Source organism: Acomys minous (assembly GCF_964271855.1).
Source record: "Acomys minous genome assembly, chromosome: 2".
NCBI classification, from domain to species: Eukaryota; Metazoa; Chordata; class Mammalia; order Rodentia; family Muridae; genus Acomys; species Acomys minous.
The window spans coordinates 78,568,241-78,587,476 of record NC_140484.1 but is presented as its reverse complement, the minus strand read 5'-3'; the positions used below and the strand labels follow the sequence as shown (position 1 = coordinate 78,587,476).

Sequence of the window (19,236 nt, the reverse complement as noted above, 5' to 3'; positions counted from 1 at the left end):
TCAAAGGATTTCTTTCCTTCCATGGACCATTCTGTAGTCAGAACCAGCAAACCTACTACTGATCCTTGATATTGCCATCTCAGCCTCTACAGCTGTTACAAACTCATCACATTACAGCAGCGCAGAATGGAGATGATAATGTATGTGCTTCTGTTAGCTTTAGATATTTCCTGGTTCTCCATTGGTGTGCCATTTTTTCATTCATCCTACAAGGACTGGATTCAAGTGCCTGTTGTCTATAGCTTTGCAAACATTTATTGCTTAGCTTTTTATTTTGCCAGTATAAATCTTAAAAAGATAGCTTCTCTCTCTGTGGTATAAATTTACATGGCTATTCTGGACTTGATTTGTAGACCAGACTGGCCTCAAACTCACAGAGATCTGCCTGCCTCTGCCTCTGAAGTGTTGGGATTAAAGGCATGAGCTACTATGCCCACTTTCTAAAGTTACATTTTTCTACTGGGATGTAATTTTATTACTAACATTTGCTTTTAATTTTCTTTTTGGTTTTCAACATATATGACTTTTTTTGTTGTTTTTTGTTTTTTTTTATTGAGACAGGTTTTCTCTGTGTAGCCTTAGCTGTCCTGGACTCACTTTGTAGGCAAGGCTGGCCTTGAACTCACAGAGATCCACCTGCATTGGCCTCCCAAATGCTGGGATTAAAAGCCTGCGCCACCACCACCCTTCTCATATATGACCTTTTATTAATACTTCCAGGTAAAATATCACTTGCGTTTTGTTGGTGTACAAAGGACCATCTTCTGGCCAGATAAGATAGGCTGGAAAACAAGACTTCTTTTCCCTAATCAACCTTCTATAAAACCCAGGAACCCAGATTTTCTTGATGGAGGCAGTCCTGGTAAGCAGATCTTTCAGCATGCTTATTTTATCAAAAATGGTCACAAGCTAGTACATGAGTAAACACATACTTACGTTTATATATTTGTAATCATTTAACAAATGAGAAATGTTTATTCTTTGTGGTAATTAAAATTTATATTATAACAATACTACTTTTCAGTCTTTACTCTTGATCAACTTATATATCATTGTATATCCACCTTTAGTTTTCATATCGGTATAAATATATTTTTAATGTTACTTCTACTCAAAAATATTTACTATATATGTGGATATGGCTGGGGTTCGGTGTGGTATTTCAATACCTACAGTGTGCTTGCATCAGATCTTGCTTCTCTTCTACTTCGCATAAGCATAGTTCAATATTTATGTTAATTTTATTTAGTTAAACACAGTACTTAAAAAAAATTTTAAAAAATTTTAAATAAAATAAAATAAAATAAAAAAACACAGTATTTAGTTTGTGTGTGTGTGTATTATTTAACTTAATATCCTCCTGTTACATCCATGATGCTGCAAAGGACATGATTTTGAAATAGTCATTGCAAGACAGTTATTGACAACCATGCTGTTTAAAACAGCTAAAAATTTTAGATTCTTTTTTATTGATGGCCAGACCAAGCTCCTGCCTTTTAGACATCTGTTGGTCCCTAAGATGGGTATGGCATTCTTAAAGACAAAACCATAATTAAACCAGTGCTCAAGAGGGGGTTACTTTAGCAAGAGATTTGTAGCAGCCTAGTAACATCTGATTTCTGTGCAAGATTCAACATAAATTCCAGACATGGCATAATCTGTTTGGACCACAGTCAAAGTCACGGACAGGCTCTGAAGCATTGCCAAGACAGAGAATGTTGATGGTGGGAAGCCTCCAAAATGAGTTGGCAGAGAGAAGGTTGGGACAGGATGCTATTACCTTTGTCATTTCAGTTTAATACTTCTTTATTGCTTATGTAATAATACTTCTGTTCTCTCATCTACTGATGGGTACCTAGGTAGAGTCCATATCTCAGCTACTATGAAGACTAATAATAAATAATAATAAGCCTGGGCATATATCTAAATTCTTGCTATGCTGATGTGTTTCTTTTGAAACATATGTAGAAGCAAAATAACTATATTTGCCCTTTTATTGAAAATAGATTCTTTTGTCACATAATATATAGTGATTAGTTTCCCCTTCCTGTACTCCTAGTTCCTCCCCACTTCACTCCCATTCAATCCACTTCCTTTCTGTCCCTCATTACAAAAGAACAAGCTTCTAAGAGATAACAACAAAATATAACATAATACAAAAATCTTCACATCAAATTTGGACAAGGCAAACCATCAGAAGGAAAAGAGTCCCAGAAGGCACAAGATATACACTCTTTAGCATACTCAGGAATCCCATAAAAATACTTACCTGGAAGCCATAATATATACACAGAGAACCTGGTGCAGACCGTTGTAGACCCTGTACATGGTGGCTCATTCTCTGTGAGTTCATATGAGCCTGGATCATGTTAATTTGGAGGGCCTTATTATCTTGGTGTCCTCCGTCCCCTCTGACTCTTAACACTCTTTCCACCTCTTCCATGGAGTTCCTTGAACCCCAAGAAGGGTTTGATGGAGACATTCCATTTGGAGTTGAGTAGACAAGGTCTCTCCATATAATGTACGCCTGTTGGTCTCTGTATTTGTTCCCATCTGCTGCAGGTAGAAGGTACTCTGATGATGACTGAACGGGGAACTGATCTGTGAGTATAGCAAAATGTCATAAGGAGTCATTTTATCACTATGCTTTCTTTTTAATTTTAGAACAGTAGTATTTGGTTTCACTCTGGGTCTCTGGACTACCTAGTCTCTGGTTATTGGCAATCCAAGCAGTGTTGGGTATAGATTCCATCTCCTGGAGTGGGCCTTAAGTAAATTGAAATATGTGTTGGTTACTTCCACACACTTTGTGCCACCATTACCCTAGCATATCTTGCAAATAGTTCACCATTATAGATCAAATGGTTTATTGATGGCTTAGTGTTTACATATCTTTTTTGGTAGCATGCAGAGTACCTTCCCAGACCAAAGACTATAAAATATAGGGGTGAAGGATCTGTATAGGCACCATATTGACTTCTCCATGTTCAGTGAGTTGTGTAGGTGTGGTCTTTAGTCAAGGGGCTTTGCTGTCAGATGTAAAAAGTAACCTATAGTCTTGGCAACAGCCTGAGTTTGGCAGTTCTTATGGGATCCTTCTGGCCAACAACTCAAACAGATATGACTCAATCTCTGTACTGGAAGTTTAATTTGGTGAAAGGAGATGTCCAGTTGGAACTCTGTCTCTTTATTATTTGATAGTTTCATTTAGAGTTCCTTTATATGCATATATACTTTAGGAAGTTTCTATGGTGTTAGCTTCCTATATTACCCCTCAAAAGGCCCTTAGCTTTATCTGTCTCTCCCCATATTCCTTCCCTCATCCCCATTTTTCTTCCCCTCCTATGCAAGTACCCCATCCCTCCAGAATATATGTATTCTCTTTCCCTTTCTTAATGAAATCTGTCTGTACTCCCATTTTCTTATTTTATACCCAACTTCTGTTGTTCTATGGATTGTAGCTTGCTTATTAATGACTTAACATCTAATATGTCACTTGTTTTTATTGATTTTAGCCATTCTGACAGGTATAAAATGAAATCTCAAAGTAGTTTTGATTTGCATTTCCCTGATCGCTAAGAATATTTAACATTATTTGAAATGTTTCTCAGCCACTTGAGTTTCCTCTCTTAAGAATTCTCTGTTTAACTTAAAGAAATGCTCGACCTCCTTAGTCATCAGAGAAATGCAAATCAAAACGACACTGAGATTCCATCTTACACCCATCAGAATGGCTAAGATCAATAACTCAACTGACACCTCATGCTGGCGAGGGTGTAGAGAAAGAGGAACACTCCTGCATTGCTGGTGGGAATGCAAACTAGTACAACCACTTTGGAAAGCTATCTGGTGCTTTCTCAGAAAAATGGGAATAGGGCTTCCTCAAGACCCAGCTATTCCACTCCTTGGAATATACCCAGAGGATGTACTACTACACAACAGGGACATATGCTCAACCATGTTCATAGCTGCCTTATTCATAATAGCCAGAACTTGGAAACAACCTACATGTCCCTCTATAGAAGAATGGATAAAGAAACTGTGGTACATTTACATTATGGAATACTACTCAGCTATTAAAAACAAGGAATTTCCAAAATTTGTGGACAAATGGATTGAACTAGAAATTGTCATAATGAGTGAGTTCACACAGAAGCAAAAAGAGCTAAATGGTATATACTCACTTATATCGAGACACTAGTCCAAGGTGTACGTCCCCATGAAAAACTGTACCTACCAGAATAGTGGGTAAGAGGGGAGGACATCCTATTGAAACTTTAGGTGTGAGAAGCCTGGGAGAAAGAGGAAATGGAAGGATCCAGTGGGTCCTGGAAAACTACAGATGAGTCTGGGCCCTGGGGCCCTCCGCAAACTGTGGCAACAGCCAAGGAAAAAATAGGCAGTAAAAACCTTGAACCCCTACCCGGACTAGCCAATGGACATTCTCCACTGTTGAGTGGAGAAGGAGATCTAACTTTCACACAAACTCTGGTGCCCCATATTTGAGCATGTCCCTTGGACGGAGATGCCTGGTGGCACTCAGAGGAAAGATAAGAGGTCACCAAGGAGAGACTTGATACCGTATGAGCATATTCAGGGGGAGGAGGTCCCCCTCAGACACAGACTTAGGGGAGGGGAGGGGAGTAGGGGGGAAGTGGGAGGAAGGGAGGAATGGGAGGATACATGGGATGGGCTAACAACTGAGATGTAATATGTATAAATTAATAAAAATGTATTAAAAAAATAAAAATAAAATAAATAAAAAAAACATTAAACGTTAAAAAAAACAAAAAACAAATAAAGCTACTATGAACATTTAAAAAAAAAAGAATTCTCTGTTTAGATCTGTATTCCATTTTTTCATTGGGTTATTTGTTTTCTGGATAACTAGCTTTTTGAGTTCTTTATATATTTTGGATGTTAACCCCCTATTGGATGTGCATTGGGGAAAGTAATTTCCCCTTTTGTAGGTTGTTGCTTTGTCCAAGTGATGATGTGCTTTGCCATGAAGAAGCTTTTAAGTTTTATGAAGTCCCATTTATTCATTGTGCATGTGTTGTACGTGTTCTGTTCAGAAAGTCGTCTATGCCAGAGCATTCAAGGCTGTTCCTCACTTTCTCTTTTATTGGGTTCAGTGGATCTGGTTTTATGTTGTGGTCTTTAAAATCCACTTGAAGTGGAATCTTGTGCATGATGATATGTATGGCTCTGTTTGCACTCTTATACCTACAGCCTTATACATACAGTTAGACCAGCACCATTTGTTGAAGATGCTTTCTTTTTCCCATGTGTGTTTTCCATCTTCTTTATTTAAAAAAAAAGCAAGTGTCAATAGGCATGTGGATTTATGTCTGGATGTTGAACTTGACTTTGTTGATAAACGTGTCAGTTTTTGTGCCAATACCATGGTGTTTTTGTTACTGTAGCTCTGTAAGACTGTAATACTCTGATATAGTTCTTGAAATTAAGGATGGTTATAACTCTAGCAGATCTTTTATCATTCAGGATTGTTTTAGCTATCTTGGATTTTTATGTGTCCATATGAAGCTGAAAATTGTCCTTACGGGATCTGTGATGAATTGTGTTGGAGTTTTGATGGAGATTGTATTGAATATGTAGATTGAATTTGGTAGGATGGCCATTTTTGCTATATTAATTCTACTGACCCATAAGCATGTGAGATCACTTCATCTTTGATACTGTCTTCAATTTCTTTCTTCAAACACTTGAAGTTTTTATCATACAAGTCTTTGATTGGCTTGGCTTGAGTTACCTTTGTATTATTTGAGGCTATTTTGAAAGATGTTTTTTTCCTAATTTTTTTCTCAGTCCACTTGTCATTTGTATATATGATGCATACTGGTTTGTTGTTGTTGTTGTTGTTGTTGTTAATCTTGTATCCAGCCACTTTCATAAAAGTTACCAGCTGTAGGAGCTCCCCAGTAGAATTTTTAGAGTCGTTTCTGTATGTTATCAAATCATCTACAAGTAATGATACTTTGATTTCTTCCTTTCCAGTTTGTATCCCCTCTATCTCCTGTAGCTGTCTTCTTGCTGTCGCTAAAACTTCAAATACTATTTGAACGTCCTGATTTTAGTTGAATTGTTTTGAGTTTCTCTCTATTTAAGTTGACGTTGACCATTGGCTTGCTGTAAATTGTATTTATTATGTTTAAGTATATTCCTTGCATCCCTAATTTCTCTAGGACTTTTATCATGAAGAGGTGTTGGATTTGTCAAAACATTTTCTTTATCTAATGAGATCATCATATGTGGTTTTTTTCTTCAGTTTCTTTATATGGTGGATTACATTTACTGATTTTCATCTATTAGATCATCCCTGCATCTCTGGAATGAAGTCTCCTTGATGATGGCAAATGATCTTTTTGAAGTGTTCTTGGCTTTGTTTTGTAAGAATTTTATCGAGTATTTTTGCATCTATGTTCATAAGGGAAATTGGTCTCTAATTATCTTTCTTTGGTGAGGCTTTATGTGGTTTGGGTATCAAGGTAATGATGGCCTCATAAAATGAATTAGGAAATGTCCCTTTTGTTTCTATTTTGTGAGATAATTTGAGGAGCACTGGTGTTAATACTTTTTTGAAAGTCTGATAGAATTCTGCATGCAAACTGCCTGTCCCTGGCTATAGGTTTTTGGTGATGGTGGTAGTGGTGGTGGTGATGATGGTGGTGATGGTGGTGGTGGTTGTTTTGGGGTTTTGGTTTTGGTTTGGTTTGGTTGTGATACTTTTAATGACTGATTCTATTTCATTAGGGGTTATAGGTCTATTTAAATTACTTATCTGGATGCTGAGTATAGTGTACATGCCTGTAAACCCAGCATTCAGGAGGCAGATCTCTGTGAGTTCAAGGCCAGCCTACTCTACAAAGCAAGTACAGGACAGCCAAGGCTACACAGAGAGACCTTGTTTTGAAAACAAAACAAAAAACAAAAACAAAAAATTACTTATCTGATTTAACTTTGAAAGTTTTACCTGTTGAGAAAATTATCCATTTCTTTTAGATTTCCTAATGTGCTGGACTACAGGCTTTTAAAGTATGTCTTTAAGATTCTCTAGATTTCCTCAGTATCTGTTTTTATGTCCCCCCTTTTTATTGATTTTGATCATTTGTATATTATCTCTTCATCTTGAAGTTACTTTGGATAAGGGTTTATCTTGTTGACTTTCTCAATGAGCCAACTCTTTGTTTTATTAATTTGTTGTATTTTTCTGTTTGTTTCTGTTTTATTGCTTTCAGCCCTGAATTTGATTTTTTTTTATTTTTTTTTATTTATTTTATTTATTTTTTTTTTTTTTTGCCATTTACTCTAGTGTGCTTCCTTTTCAGGTGTGCTGTTAAGCGGCTGATACAGCTCCAATTTTTTCAATTAGTGCTATGAACTTTTCTCTTAGCACTGCTTTTATTTTGAGTGTGCTGTGTATTCATTTGCATTCATTTCTAAAAATTATTTAATTTCTTTCTTTATGTCTTGAACTATTCTTCACTCATTAGAGGGTTATTCGGTTTCCATAAATTTGTAAGCTTTGTGGTTTTTTGTTATTTGTTTGTTTTTCTCTTGTTGTTGAAGTCCAGCTTTACTCCATAGTAGTCTGACAGGATTCTGAGAGTTATAAAATTGAGAGTTACTTTGTGCCCTAGTACAAGGTCAGTTTTGGAGAAAATACCTTGAGGTGCTAAAAAGAACATATATTCTTTTGTATTTTGATGAAATGTTCTGAAAATATGTTAGGTCCATTTGATTTACAATGTTTTTAGCTCCAGTATTTCTTTGTTTAGGTTTTATCTGGATGACCTGTCCATTGATTAGAATAGGGCATTGGAGTTTCTCAGCAGTTTGTGGGGGTCAGCATGTGATTTAAGCCATAGTAATGTTTCTTTTACTGTGTTTGGACCATGGATGTTAAGAATTAAAATGTCATCTTGTGGATTTTTTCCTTTGATGAGCATATAATGTTTTTCTGATCTCTTTTTATTAGTTTTTGGCTTAACGTCTAACTTGTTAGGTATCAAAATGGTAACACAGGCTTGCTTTTTAGGTCCATTTTCTATGAAATATCTTTTTTCAAATTTTTACTCTGAAGCAATGTCTATCCTTATGTTGAGATATGTTTCTGGCATGTAGAGAAGGATGGATCTTGTTTTTACACACATTGTGTTATTCTATGTCTTTTTATTGGGGAATTGAGACCATTGATATTGAAAGATGTCAGCTGAAGAGACTCTAGCCAACCCAAACATGGCAAATATGGCTCTGGCAGACTTTTCCCTTCCCCTTAATTCCCTCTGCCTTGCTAAAAACCATTAGATTGCATTCCTGAAGCTAGACCCCAAGATCTTTTCCCTTATTTGGCCACTTCCTCCTCCTGAGACTGACTACCAATGTCCGACTATCAAAGTATTGAGTCTAGCATTCAAAAGTTCCCTTTGGCTCACCTAATTAACATGCCAAAGTAAAATTAAACACCTCATCCTAACATAGGGTTTCCCTTTTACCTTTATAAACTGCTGTTTGCCTGTGAGCCGCATCTATCTCCTCTATCCAAGGCTGTCCACTGTTCCGCTTGGAACAAATACCCCTTCCCCCTCTCCGTTGCTCCTTCCCCCCCCTCTTTTGTTCTCTTCCCCATCTCCCTCTTTCTGTATCTCCTGTCTTTGTTCCTTGTCTCTTCCCTCTGTCCCTCTGGAGCAAATAAGTTTCCTTTGTGCTGAAATTTTGGTGCGGGCATTCTGAGCCTACTTTGAGGTGCCCTACATCAATGGCCAATAATTATTAATTCTGTTATTTTGGTGGGGGGAGGTGGAGGGGGTTGGAGAGAGAGAGGGAAGGAGGGAGGAGAGACGTGTGTTTGTGTGCAAGCACGCACATGCACATGTACATTTCCCTTCTTTTTGTTTTGCTGACGTGAGATTATTTCCTGTGTTTCCATGGGTGTAGTTCATCTCCTTGGATTGGAGTTTTTCTTCTAGCACCTTCTTTAGAGCTGGGCTTGTAGATAGATATTGTTTAAATTTGACTTTATCATGAATTATCTTATTTTTCTCCATTTATGGTGAATGAAAGTTTTTCTGGGTATAATAGTATGGCCTGGCATCTGTGGTATCTTAAAGTCTGCAACACATCTGTGCAGGCTCTTCTAGATTTTAGGCCCTCCATTGAAAAGTGAGGTGTAATTATAATAGGTCTGCCTTTATATGTTGCTTGTTCTTTTTCCCACTCAGCTTTTAATAGTTTTTCTTTATTCTGTATGTTTACTGTTTAATATTATTATTTGTCAGGGAGACTTTCTTTTCTAGTCCAATCATCTATCTGGTGTTCTGTACATTTCTTGTACTTTTATAGGTATCTTTTTCTTTTTTTATCATTAAATAATCTTTTTTTTCTCCTTTATTAATTTATTCTTGTCACATCTCAATGGTTATCCCATCCCTTTATCCTCCCATTCTTCTCTCCCTCCCATTTCCCCCTTATTCCCCTCCCCTATGACTGTTCCTGAGGGGGATTACCTCCAGCACACAACAAGAAAATTTGCTCAACCATGTTCATAGCAGCCTTATTCATAATAGCCAGAACATGGAAACAGCCTAAGTGTCCATCAGTAGAAGAATGGATAAAGAAACTGTGGTACATATACACTATGGAATACTATTCAGCTATTAAAAACAAGGAATTCCCGAAATTTGTGGATAAATGGATTGAGCTAGAAATGATCATAATGAGTGAGTTAACCCAGAAGCAGAAAGACTCAAATGGTATATACTCACTTATATCTGCATATTAGCCCAAGGGGCATGTCCCACGAAGGCCTTCACTTACCAGGAAACTGAGACAGAGGAGAGGACATTCTAGTGGGACTATAGATGAGAGAATCATGGGAGAATGACAAAGTAGAAGGATCCAGAGGGTCCTAGAAGCCTACAAGTAGAACATTATGATAGGCAGATTTGGGCACAGGGGTCCCGCTCAAACTAAGGCACCAGACAAGGACAATACAGGCAGTAAACCTTAAACCCCTACCCAGATCTAGCCAATGGACAGAACATTCTCCACAGTAGAGTGGGATATTACTTTCTCACATACTCTGGTGCCTCACCTTTGACCATGTCCCCTGGAGGGGGAGACCTGGTGGCACTCAGAGGAAGGACAGCAGGTTACCAAGAAGAGACTTCATACCCTTTTTAAGGACCTGTGTCATCTTTATACAGCTAGTATTCAGGTCTTTTTCTCATGATTCAGCTATGCTGAAATATTCAGGGCCAGCTGTGGTAAGATAGCTGGGCTCTAGTAAATTCTTATTGTCCTAGCCGATTTTGATTGTGTTCTTATGCTGGCATCCAGGCATCTGGATTTAGAGTGTTATAAGTTCAGATGATGATTTTGGGGTTTGTCTTTGTTGTGTAGATGTTTAATTTCTTGGTTTCTTTCTCCTCTCTGGATTTGCAGAGGGTGTGATGGCTGTGTGTTGCCTGTTTTACTAGCCTTCTCAGCTGGTGTGTTTATAGTGAATGCTTGCTGGTGTTGGAGACTAAGATGCAATACTAGATGGGGGTAGGGAGGCCAGGAGTGGATAGTCTGTGGGATCAACAGCAGTTGTGGCCAGTGGTGAAGGGAGGTAGAGTAGTGCAGTGTGTGTAGGGTAGTGCAGTTGTTACTGCGACAGTCTTACAGAGACAGGTAGTGGAGAGAACAATCTAGACACAAGGATCATACCTGGAAAATATTGACTCTCCAGCCCTGAGCAGCTATTGGCCTGTCTATAGCTCTTATATAGGAACGGGTTCCTATGGTATTCCCCATCCACATTGTCATTTCATCTGTATGGTCATCATGCAGGTCTTGTTTAGGCAACTGTATTGTTGAACTGTATTGTTGAAATGTCATGGGTACATCTTCCTGTCATGTCCAGAAGACAAACATCACACTAGGTGTCCAGGTCCTTTGGCTCTTGCCATCTTTCCATACCTTCTCCATTGTTTCCAAAGCCTTGGGAGCGCTCTCTGCACTTTTATCACTGCACTTTTATCTGCACTATTGTGGATCTCTGTAATAGTCTCTATCTACTGCAAAATAAGCCTCTTTGATGAGAGCTATACTAAACAGTGGTTAGATATTATTAGAAATTATATTGGTTTAGGAAAATGTGGTAGTGGGCTCTCCTTTTGGCTCTATAAACTCTCTGGTCATGGATAGTTATTTGCAACTTCTAATTTCTTATTTTTGCATATGCATGTGCAGAATATACCTGCATGTATATATCCACATTCACATGTCTGTGGGTATGGATGTGTGTCCTTGCGGAGCCCTGAGGTTGAATTTTAGTATCTTCCTTGATTGTTCTTTTCCTTATATATTGACATAGGATATCTTGGTGAACTTGTAGCTTGCCAGTTCAATTAGACTAGCTACCAGGGTTAACCATGTCCACCTCCTGGATGCTGGGATTACACGGAAGCTGGCACACCTACCTGTCTTTTTCTTGGGTCCTGGGCATCTCAACTCTGGTCTTCATGCTTGTTAGACAGCACTTTTCTATCATCCTGGTACCCAGTTTCTGAAATCTTTGTTTTGTGGGTTTTGTTTGTTTGTTTGTTTGTTGTCTTTTTGTGGTCTCTGGTTCTGGGATTTCATTTCTTTATATTTTTAAATCATCTTCTCAACATTTAGTTATATTGTCGTTCTTTTTGTAAGTAGAAAATTTAGCAAGCTTGCCAGCTTTACTAATATATTTTAATTTTGAAAATATAAAAATCATATTCAGCCAAAGAAATGTCCTTTTATGTCACATCTAAAGTAGGTTTTGTAGGTTGAAAGCTAAAGATTACTTGCATTTCCTTTTTCATATGTCTGAGTTGCTTCTTAGTCTGTGTTACTTGAATATGAGTTTTCTTACACAGGGTATATCAAGGAAGGATTCCTGGCGGTACAGCATGCCTTGGATAAGAGCATCATGTTGTATCATGAAAGGATTGCTGGGAAGAAGCTGTTTGATAGCACTGACATTCTCATACAGAGATTTCCATATCCAACTCATCCTCAGGATAAATTACTTTGGATTTCCAGTCCTTTCATTCCTTTGATGTTTATCCTCATGTTCTCTTCCATTGTGTTTTCCATCATGCGGTCCATTGTGGTGGAAAAGGAAAAAAGATTAAAGGTAGTATCACTTAGTTTCTGTTAAAAAGTATGTGGATATGTATGTATGTATGTATGCACATATGTATGTATGTATGCACACACACTTGTATGCATGCACATGCACATACAGCCTATGGATATCTTTTGGAAAGTAGGGTACCTCCATGTATGTTTTCAGCATTGCTGAAAATTGTTTAGATTCCAGCAGAGTGCAAGAGACCCAAGTACAGAAGAGTGAGTCCTGATGATACCAACTTCCCAAGCCAGAAAAGCTCCACAGACAAACTAAACAGGAAAGTAACATAGAGGAAAACCTGAAGTCAAGGATGTGGACACAAAAAGATTACTAGATGAACTTGAACTCTTTTATACCTAGAGCAGCAACAAATTTCACATACAACCTAGTTTCAGGATAAATTGACATAAGTCCCAACGCTAGTGGTCCATTAACAACAGTATCCATTTACTTTCACAATGTTCAAGTTTTTAATGACAAAAATCAACAAACAGTAAAAACAATCCAAAGAAACAAATTAACCATCAGTATTAGACATAGGTAAGACACAGGTGTTGGACATAGGGGAAATTTCACAAAGACCCACCCCTAGATGAAAAGTCACATTCAATGAGATGGCTGCTGAGATAGAAAGAATCAGTTTTCCTCCCCAGGAAGAAACCTCCTGCTAGGTCCCATGGGATCTTCCCTAAACACTTTTCATCTGAGCAACAACTGAACAGACACAGTAGGTTGTGTGTGTGTGTGTGTGTGTGTGAGAGAGAGAGAGAGAGAGAGAGAGAGAGAGAGAGAGAGAGGAGGGAGGGAGGGAGGGAGGGGGAGAACAAAGTAGGAGCTGGAGGGGGAAGAAGAAGGGATGAAAATAATGTAAATACAGTACTCATATATGAAATTCTCAAGAAAATTACAAACACCGGTACATAGATGTTGGAAATATCAGACAGAGATTTTAACTGTTAATATTCTAAACATTGTAAACACTGAAATTCTTGGGGTTTTTGCAGGCATTTTTCACATTTATATTTAGTGTATATATCTGCATGTGCCATAGCATATATAGACGTCTACAAGAGTTAGTTCCCTCTACTATGTAGGTTTTAGGGATAAACATTACATAAACATATGTCTGCACACAGATGTGCACACACACACACACACACACACACACACACACACACACACACACGCACACACTGACTCCTTAGAGTCAATTTGCTAAAAAATGAAAAAAAAATCTTGAAAGCAGATATCAGTACGGGAAAAAGTTACACAGATGCTTTTCTCTTAATATGGAAGTAAAGCATTTAGTAGGGGTTATATATCTTAGTGCTTGACAGTTCAATTTAAAGGCCAGTGAGATGGTTCATTAGATAAAAGAGCTTGCTGCATAGGCGTAATGATCTGAGTTCAGTCTTCAGATCCCACAGTGGAAGGAGGTTTCCCATGCCAGCTCTCACTTAGGGCTCTTGTGGAGTTTGTTAGTCTACAGCTTTGGGGAGAATTATCACTCCAAGTAGCATAACTTTATTCAAACTATACACATACACATGTACAGATACATAAACACACACACACACACACACACACACACACACACACACACACACACACACGCACTTACAAGGGTAAGAGGCTAAGAGGAATAAATCATGGAGGTTGTATGGAAAAGCCCATAAAATAAATTTTGAAATACTAATTTGAAATGTTTTTTATTCTTTAAATCCCAAATGTAGTATTGAAAAAGATCTCTAAATTCAGGAAGAAAGGTATTTGAAGGGAAGTACTGACCTTACTTACTGCATAATCTTAATAGGCTTCTAAGCATTGGTTTTTCTCATTCTTAAAGTAGAGATAATATTAACCATTTTATAGCCTTTATAGTAAAAATTCAAAAATAGCACATGTCAGCACCATGACATATATAATGCTTGGTTTATGTTGACTGTCCTACAGGAATACCAGCTCATAATGGGGCTTAGAAATTGGATCATCTGGGCTGGCTATTTCCTCACGTTCTTCCCTTTATATGTCATCATTATCCTTTTGATATGTGTATTGCTGTTTGTCAAGGCAAGTATCCTGTTTCATGCTGTCCAATAGACATATGACTAATTGCATATATAATAATACATTTTAACTAGCTACTATAGTTTTTTAAAAAAAAAAAAACTTAGGGAGAAACAAGTAAAACTCTTTTTGTGGTATCTTTAACTTGACTATTTACAAACTATTTTACCATGTAACCATTATTTAAATGTTTTATTCTTATTTTTATTGTTTTCAAAATCTATTATGTTTTGTGTTACTATACATCCCAATTCTGATGTTGTTTTTATAAGAAATACACAATCTATTTTTGGTAATGCTTTAGTTTTTATTTAAATTTAAAATGTCTTTTTGAACATAACATTGAGTTCCATAGCCGTCCCAGCTGTATTTCAAGTGTTCAGTAAGTACATGTGACAAATGACTATTCCCACAGGCAGATAAGTTTCAATGGGGTGGGTCTACTACATAGTCCAGTAAAAGGCGAGGTTTACAATAGAATACAATGGTTGTTTGGTTGGTTGGTTGTTTTTGACCCTACTAGAAGACTCAGATGCTACTGAGTCTCTCAGTAAGACTTTAACTTCCTGTCTTTTAGCCTCACCTGTAGCAGTTGGTCTCCACATTTTTCTTCTACCCCCCCCCAATAGCTCCCTGGAAATAATTACTCATGAGACTCAATTATTATTTTATATATACGTAGGCCATATAGATATGCTCTTCTCTGACTAGCTCATAACTTAAAATAACCCATTTATACTAACTTACATTCTGCCCCATAACCTGGCCTTAGGCATCATGTGTCCATCCTCTGTCCTCGTCACATCTTGGTGGCAACTCCTGCATGCCTGGTTCTCTCCCAGAATCCCTTCTGCCTGCCAGATGCCCCACCTATTTCCTGCCTCAGCCGTAGGTTTTTTTAAATTGCCAGTTGTTGCACCCATACAATACACAAGAGGTTGCTTCTACATTCACCAGCTGAGTGTGGTGATCTGTTTCACTAGGGACCATACTTTTGTCTCTTTCCTTGTGTTTATGTGACACTAGTTATGGTGTACCTTACCTGATGTCATGATTTATTTTATTGTAGATTGTACAGGAGCCAATCTTGCGCTACAGTGACTGTAGTTTCATCTTTGTCTTTCTTACATGTTATGCCATTGCGTCCATATGCTTTGCCTTCATGCTTAGCACACTCTTCAGTAAAAGTAAGTCTGTGTCTGCAGTTCTTTCTAGGTACCTAGAAGCCCTGCCTTGCATTCTAACACATAAGGTGAATTATACTTGACACAACTTGACAGGAGGTAGAGAGAACATTAAAAAATGAGTGTGATCCAGTGTACATATAAAGAAGATGTAAAGTTGTGACATTAGAATCACACAATGCTTCCTGGAGAAGTTAATTTTTATTGCTACTAAAATCAAATACTTAACATATGACAAGACTCTAATTACTGGTTCTTTGTGAAAACTCACATAATAATTGATGTCATCAACTTACACTAAAATGGTCCAATTAGACATTCTATAAAGATGAACTTAAATGACTCAACAGAAAAGTACAAGAAACAGGTATTAGAAACAGAGAAATCAAACTCCTTATCTTCGTTGGCAAGCTTCAGCTCAGTCTGTCAATAATACGTGGTGTTAATCATCTGAATACAAAATCCTAAGACAGAGTTGGTGGGGTATTACTGTGCCCAAGCTGTTCAGGATGTGATTTTAAAACTCATCATGCCAAGAGCTGGAAAAATCAAAACAAGAGTGAAAAGTTGCATTTGCTGGACACCAACACTGAAGTGAAGAGATCTGATTACTGAAAGTATCCATTTAAGTAGCCATTTTAAATATGTTATCAAGCACTTGTGTATTCTGTGCACACAACTATAGAAAAAGACATTTCAGCCAAGAACAAAAAGTTATGAGAAAGAATCAAAAATATATTATAAATTTGAAAACCACAAAAGCAGAGGAAAACCACTAAAATGGAGATAAAGGGATTAGAGAAGTGAAATTGAGATGGGCAGTAGAATTTACATATTTAAAAATAAAGACAAAATGCAGCAAGGATAAATTGACTATATAAGACCAGAGACAAAATGTGTAATAGAAACACCATTGAAATAGCAGAACAGTGTAACTTTGGAGTCTTCTCAGGAGGAAAACCTAGAGGTACTTGTCAAGATAAGGCCTAGGTGATACCTTCCTGAAGAGGGCTCTAATAACTCAGGAAATAACAAAATTGGATAAACAGGAATTTGTGAAACTAACTAAAATACCTGCACGGCAAAAGCTGCAGAGTAAAGTGAGAATGCAGCCTCAGGGATCGTTTGTCAGGTATTCATCTGAGGAAGGTTAATATCTAGAGTACAGAACTCATAAAAGCAACAAAAAAGGAACTACATTTCTTTTTGCTAGTTTCTGGTTCAATAATTATTCACTGCTTTTCTGAGCCCTCTAAAATGCTCAACTGCTGTTATAATGTTTCAATAGGCTTTTTTTAATTTATTGAAAAAAAACTTTCCTCACATAATATATCCTGATTATGACTTCCCCTCCTGCTCCTCCCATTTCCTCCCCAGTTTCCCTCCCACCTGGATCCACCCCTATCTGGCACTCATTTGAAAACAAACAGGTATCTACGTGGGTGATAATAAAATATGATAAGATAAAAACCTAACTAACACATTGGAATAGGACAAAACAAACAGAAGGGAAAAAACCCAGAGAAGGCAAAAGAAATAAAGACCCACTCCTTTGCTCACTCAGGAAGTCCATAAAAGCACTAAACTGGAAGCCATAATATACATGCAAAGAAACTTTGGGGTAAAAGGATATATATATTCATAAGATAACTTTTTTAAAAAAGGAAGAGACCTGACATGACATGAAAAAAAAAAAAGAACCTCAAAAGATGCCATTGAGTTTGTTTTCTGTTGACCACATACTGTTTGGCATACAACCTACCCGTAAGAATAGTTTGTTTCCCCAATAGACCCCTTTGGAGAAACTAAATCTTCGTTTACAAATGGTTATCAATTGGAGATAGCTTATGGGTTGGGGGTGGAAGCAAGTGTCCACTTCACTTCTCAGCTCTAGAGCTTCATCTGGTGCAGACCTGTGTAGGCCCTGTGCATACTGCCTCAGTCTGTGAGTTTATATGTGTGTCAATCACATTGATTTAGAGGGTCTTGTTTTCTTGGTGTTCTTCATCCCCTATATCTCTCTTACACTCTTTCTGACTCTTCTTATATAGAGTTTCCTGAGCCGTGGTAGGAAGGGGGGGTTGATAGATACATCCTATTTAAGATTGAGTGTTTCAAGGTTTCTCATTCCTTGCAAAATGTCTGGCTGGGGGTCTCTGTATTTGTTCCCATATGCTGCAAGAGAATACTTCTCTGATGACGGCAGAGTTAGACACTGATCTATGAGTATAGCAGAGTGTCATTAATACTCGCTGTTTTGCTACCTTTTTTTTTTAAGAGCAGTAGTATTAGGTTTTACCCAGATCCCTGGGCTATCTAACCTCAGATTCTTGGTCACCCAAACAGTGTCAAGTATGGGTTCCATATCATTGAATGAGTCAAATCAGATAGTGGTTGGTTACTCTCACAAGCTTTGAGGCACTATTGCACTAGCGTATCTTGCAGGCAGGACACTATTGTAGTTCAGAGAGTTCGTAGCTGGGTTATTGTTTATGCTTCTCCTTTGGTAGCCTGCAAAGTACCTTCCTGTACCAAAGACACTAGAATGTAGGTGTGAAGGCTCTATATAGGCACCAGCTTGACTTCTCTTGTTCAATGAGTTGTATAGGTATTGTCTTCAGCCATGGGGCTTTTTTGTGGAGAACAACCTATAGTCCTGGCAACAGCCTGGTTTGTTTGAGGGTTCTCATGGGATCCCTTTGACTAACAACTCAATTAGATGTACCCAATCCTGGTACTAGAAGCTTCATTTGGTGACAAGAGATGTCCAGTTGGGGCTCTGTCTTTCCATTATTTGGTGATTTCATTTAAATCACCTTCACATATGCATATATTTTAGAAAGCATCCACTGAATTACTATCTTTCCTTATATTCCCTCCCTTGTCCCCCTCTTCCTTCTACCTTTCCATCTGATCCTCCCATTCTAGCCCCCCCCATTCATAACTCTCTATTCCATTTCTCTTTCTTAATGACATCTACCTGTACTCCTTACTCCCTTACTCTATAACTAACCTCTGTTCTATTGATTGTAGCTTTCTTATTAATGACTTAACAGCTAACATCCACGTATAAGCAAATACATACTCTTTTGATCTTTTGGGGTCTGAGTTTCTTCACTCAAGATGGTGATGTCTAGTTCCATCCATTTACCTGCAAATTTTTTCTTCTTATTTTTAATGGCTGGGAATACTACTCCATTGTGTAAATTACCACATTTTCTTTATACATTCATCTGTTGAGGGGCATCTAGGTTGTTTCCAATTCCTGCCTATTGTGAATAGAGCAGCAATGAACATGGTTGAGCCAAGTGTCCTTGTGGTAGGATGAAGTGTCCTCTGGGTGTATACCTGGATCTTGAGGCAGATAGATTCCCCTCTTCCTGAGGAGCAGCCACATTGATTTCCATACTGACTCTACAAGTTTCCATTCCCACCAGCAAAGGATGAGTGTTCACCTTACTCCACATCCTCACTAGCATAAGCTCTCACTTGTTTTATTGATCTTGGCCATTTTGACAGGTTTAAGATGTAATCTCAATATAATTTTGATTTGCATTTCCCTGATGACTAAGTATTTGGAACATTAACTTAAGTGTTTCTCAGCCATTTGAGGTTCCTCTTTTGAGAATTCTGTCTAGATCTGTACCCTGATTTTTCATTGGGTTGTTTTCTTGATGCCTGGTTTTTGAGTTCTTTATATATTTCAGAGATTAGCAATTGATTGGCTTGTGAAATTTGTTTTCCATTGTTTAGGCTCCTGCCTTGTCTGATTGATGGTGATGTTAGGAAGATCCTGCACTTTTATTGGGTATT

At 37.7% G+C, this 19,236-nt stretch overlaps 1 protein-coding gene across 4 annotated transcripts in view; it reads left to right on the top strand.

The window, feature by feature from the left end:
- The window catches only part of LOC311592594 (phospholipid-transporting ATPase ABCA3-like), a 99,634-nt gene that overhangs the window by 11,373 nt on the left and 69,025 nt on the right, over positions 1-19,236 (top strand). For 3 of the 4 annotated variants that reach the window (XM_084773198.1, XM_084773200.1, XM_084773199.1), the window contains exons 4-7: positions 721-862; positions 11,916-12,175; positions 14,126-14,242; positions 15,309-15,426. In XM_084773198.1, the coding sequence (XP_084629324.1) occupies positions 721-862; positions 11,916-12,175; positions 14,126-14,242; positions 15,309-15,426 (637 nt within the window). The remainder of the gene's footprint in view (positions 1-720; positions 863-11,915; positions 12,176-14,125; positions 14,243-15,308; positions 15,427-19,236) is intronic. The other variant, XM_084773201.1, reaches the window with a different exon arrangement.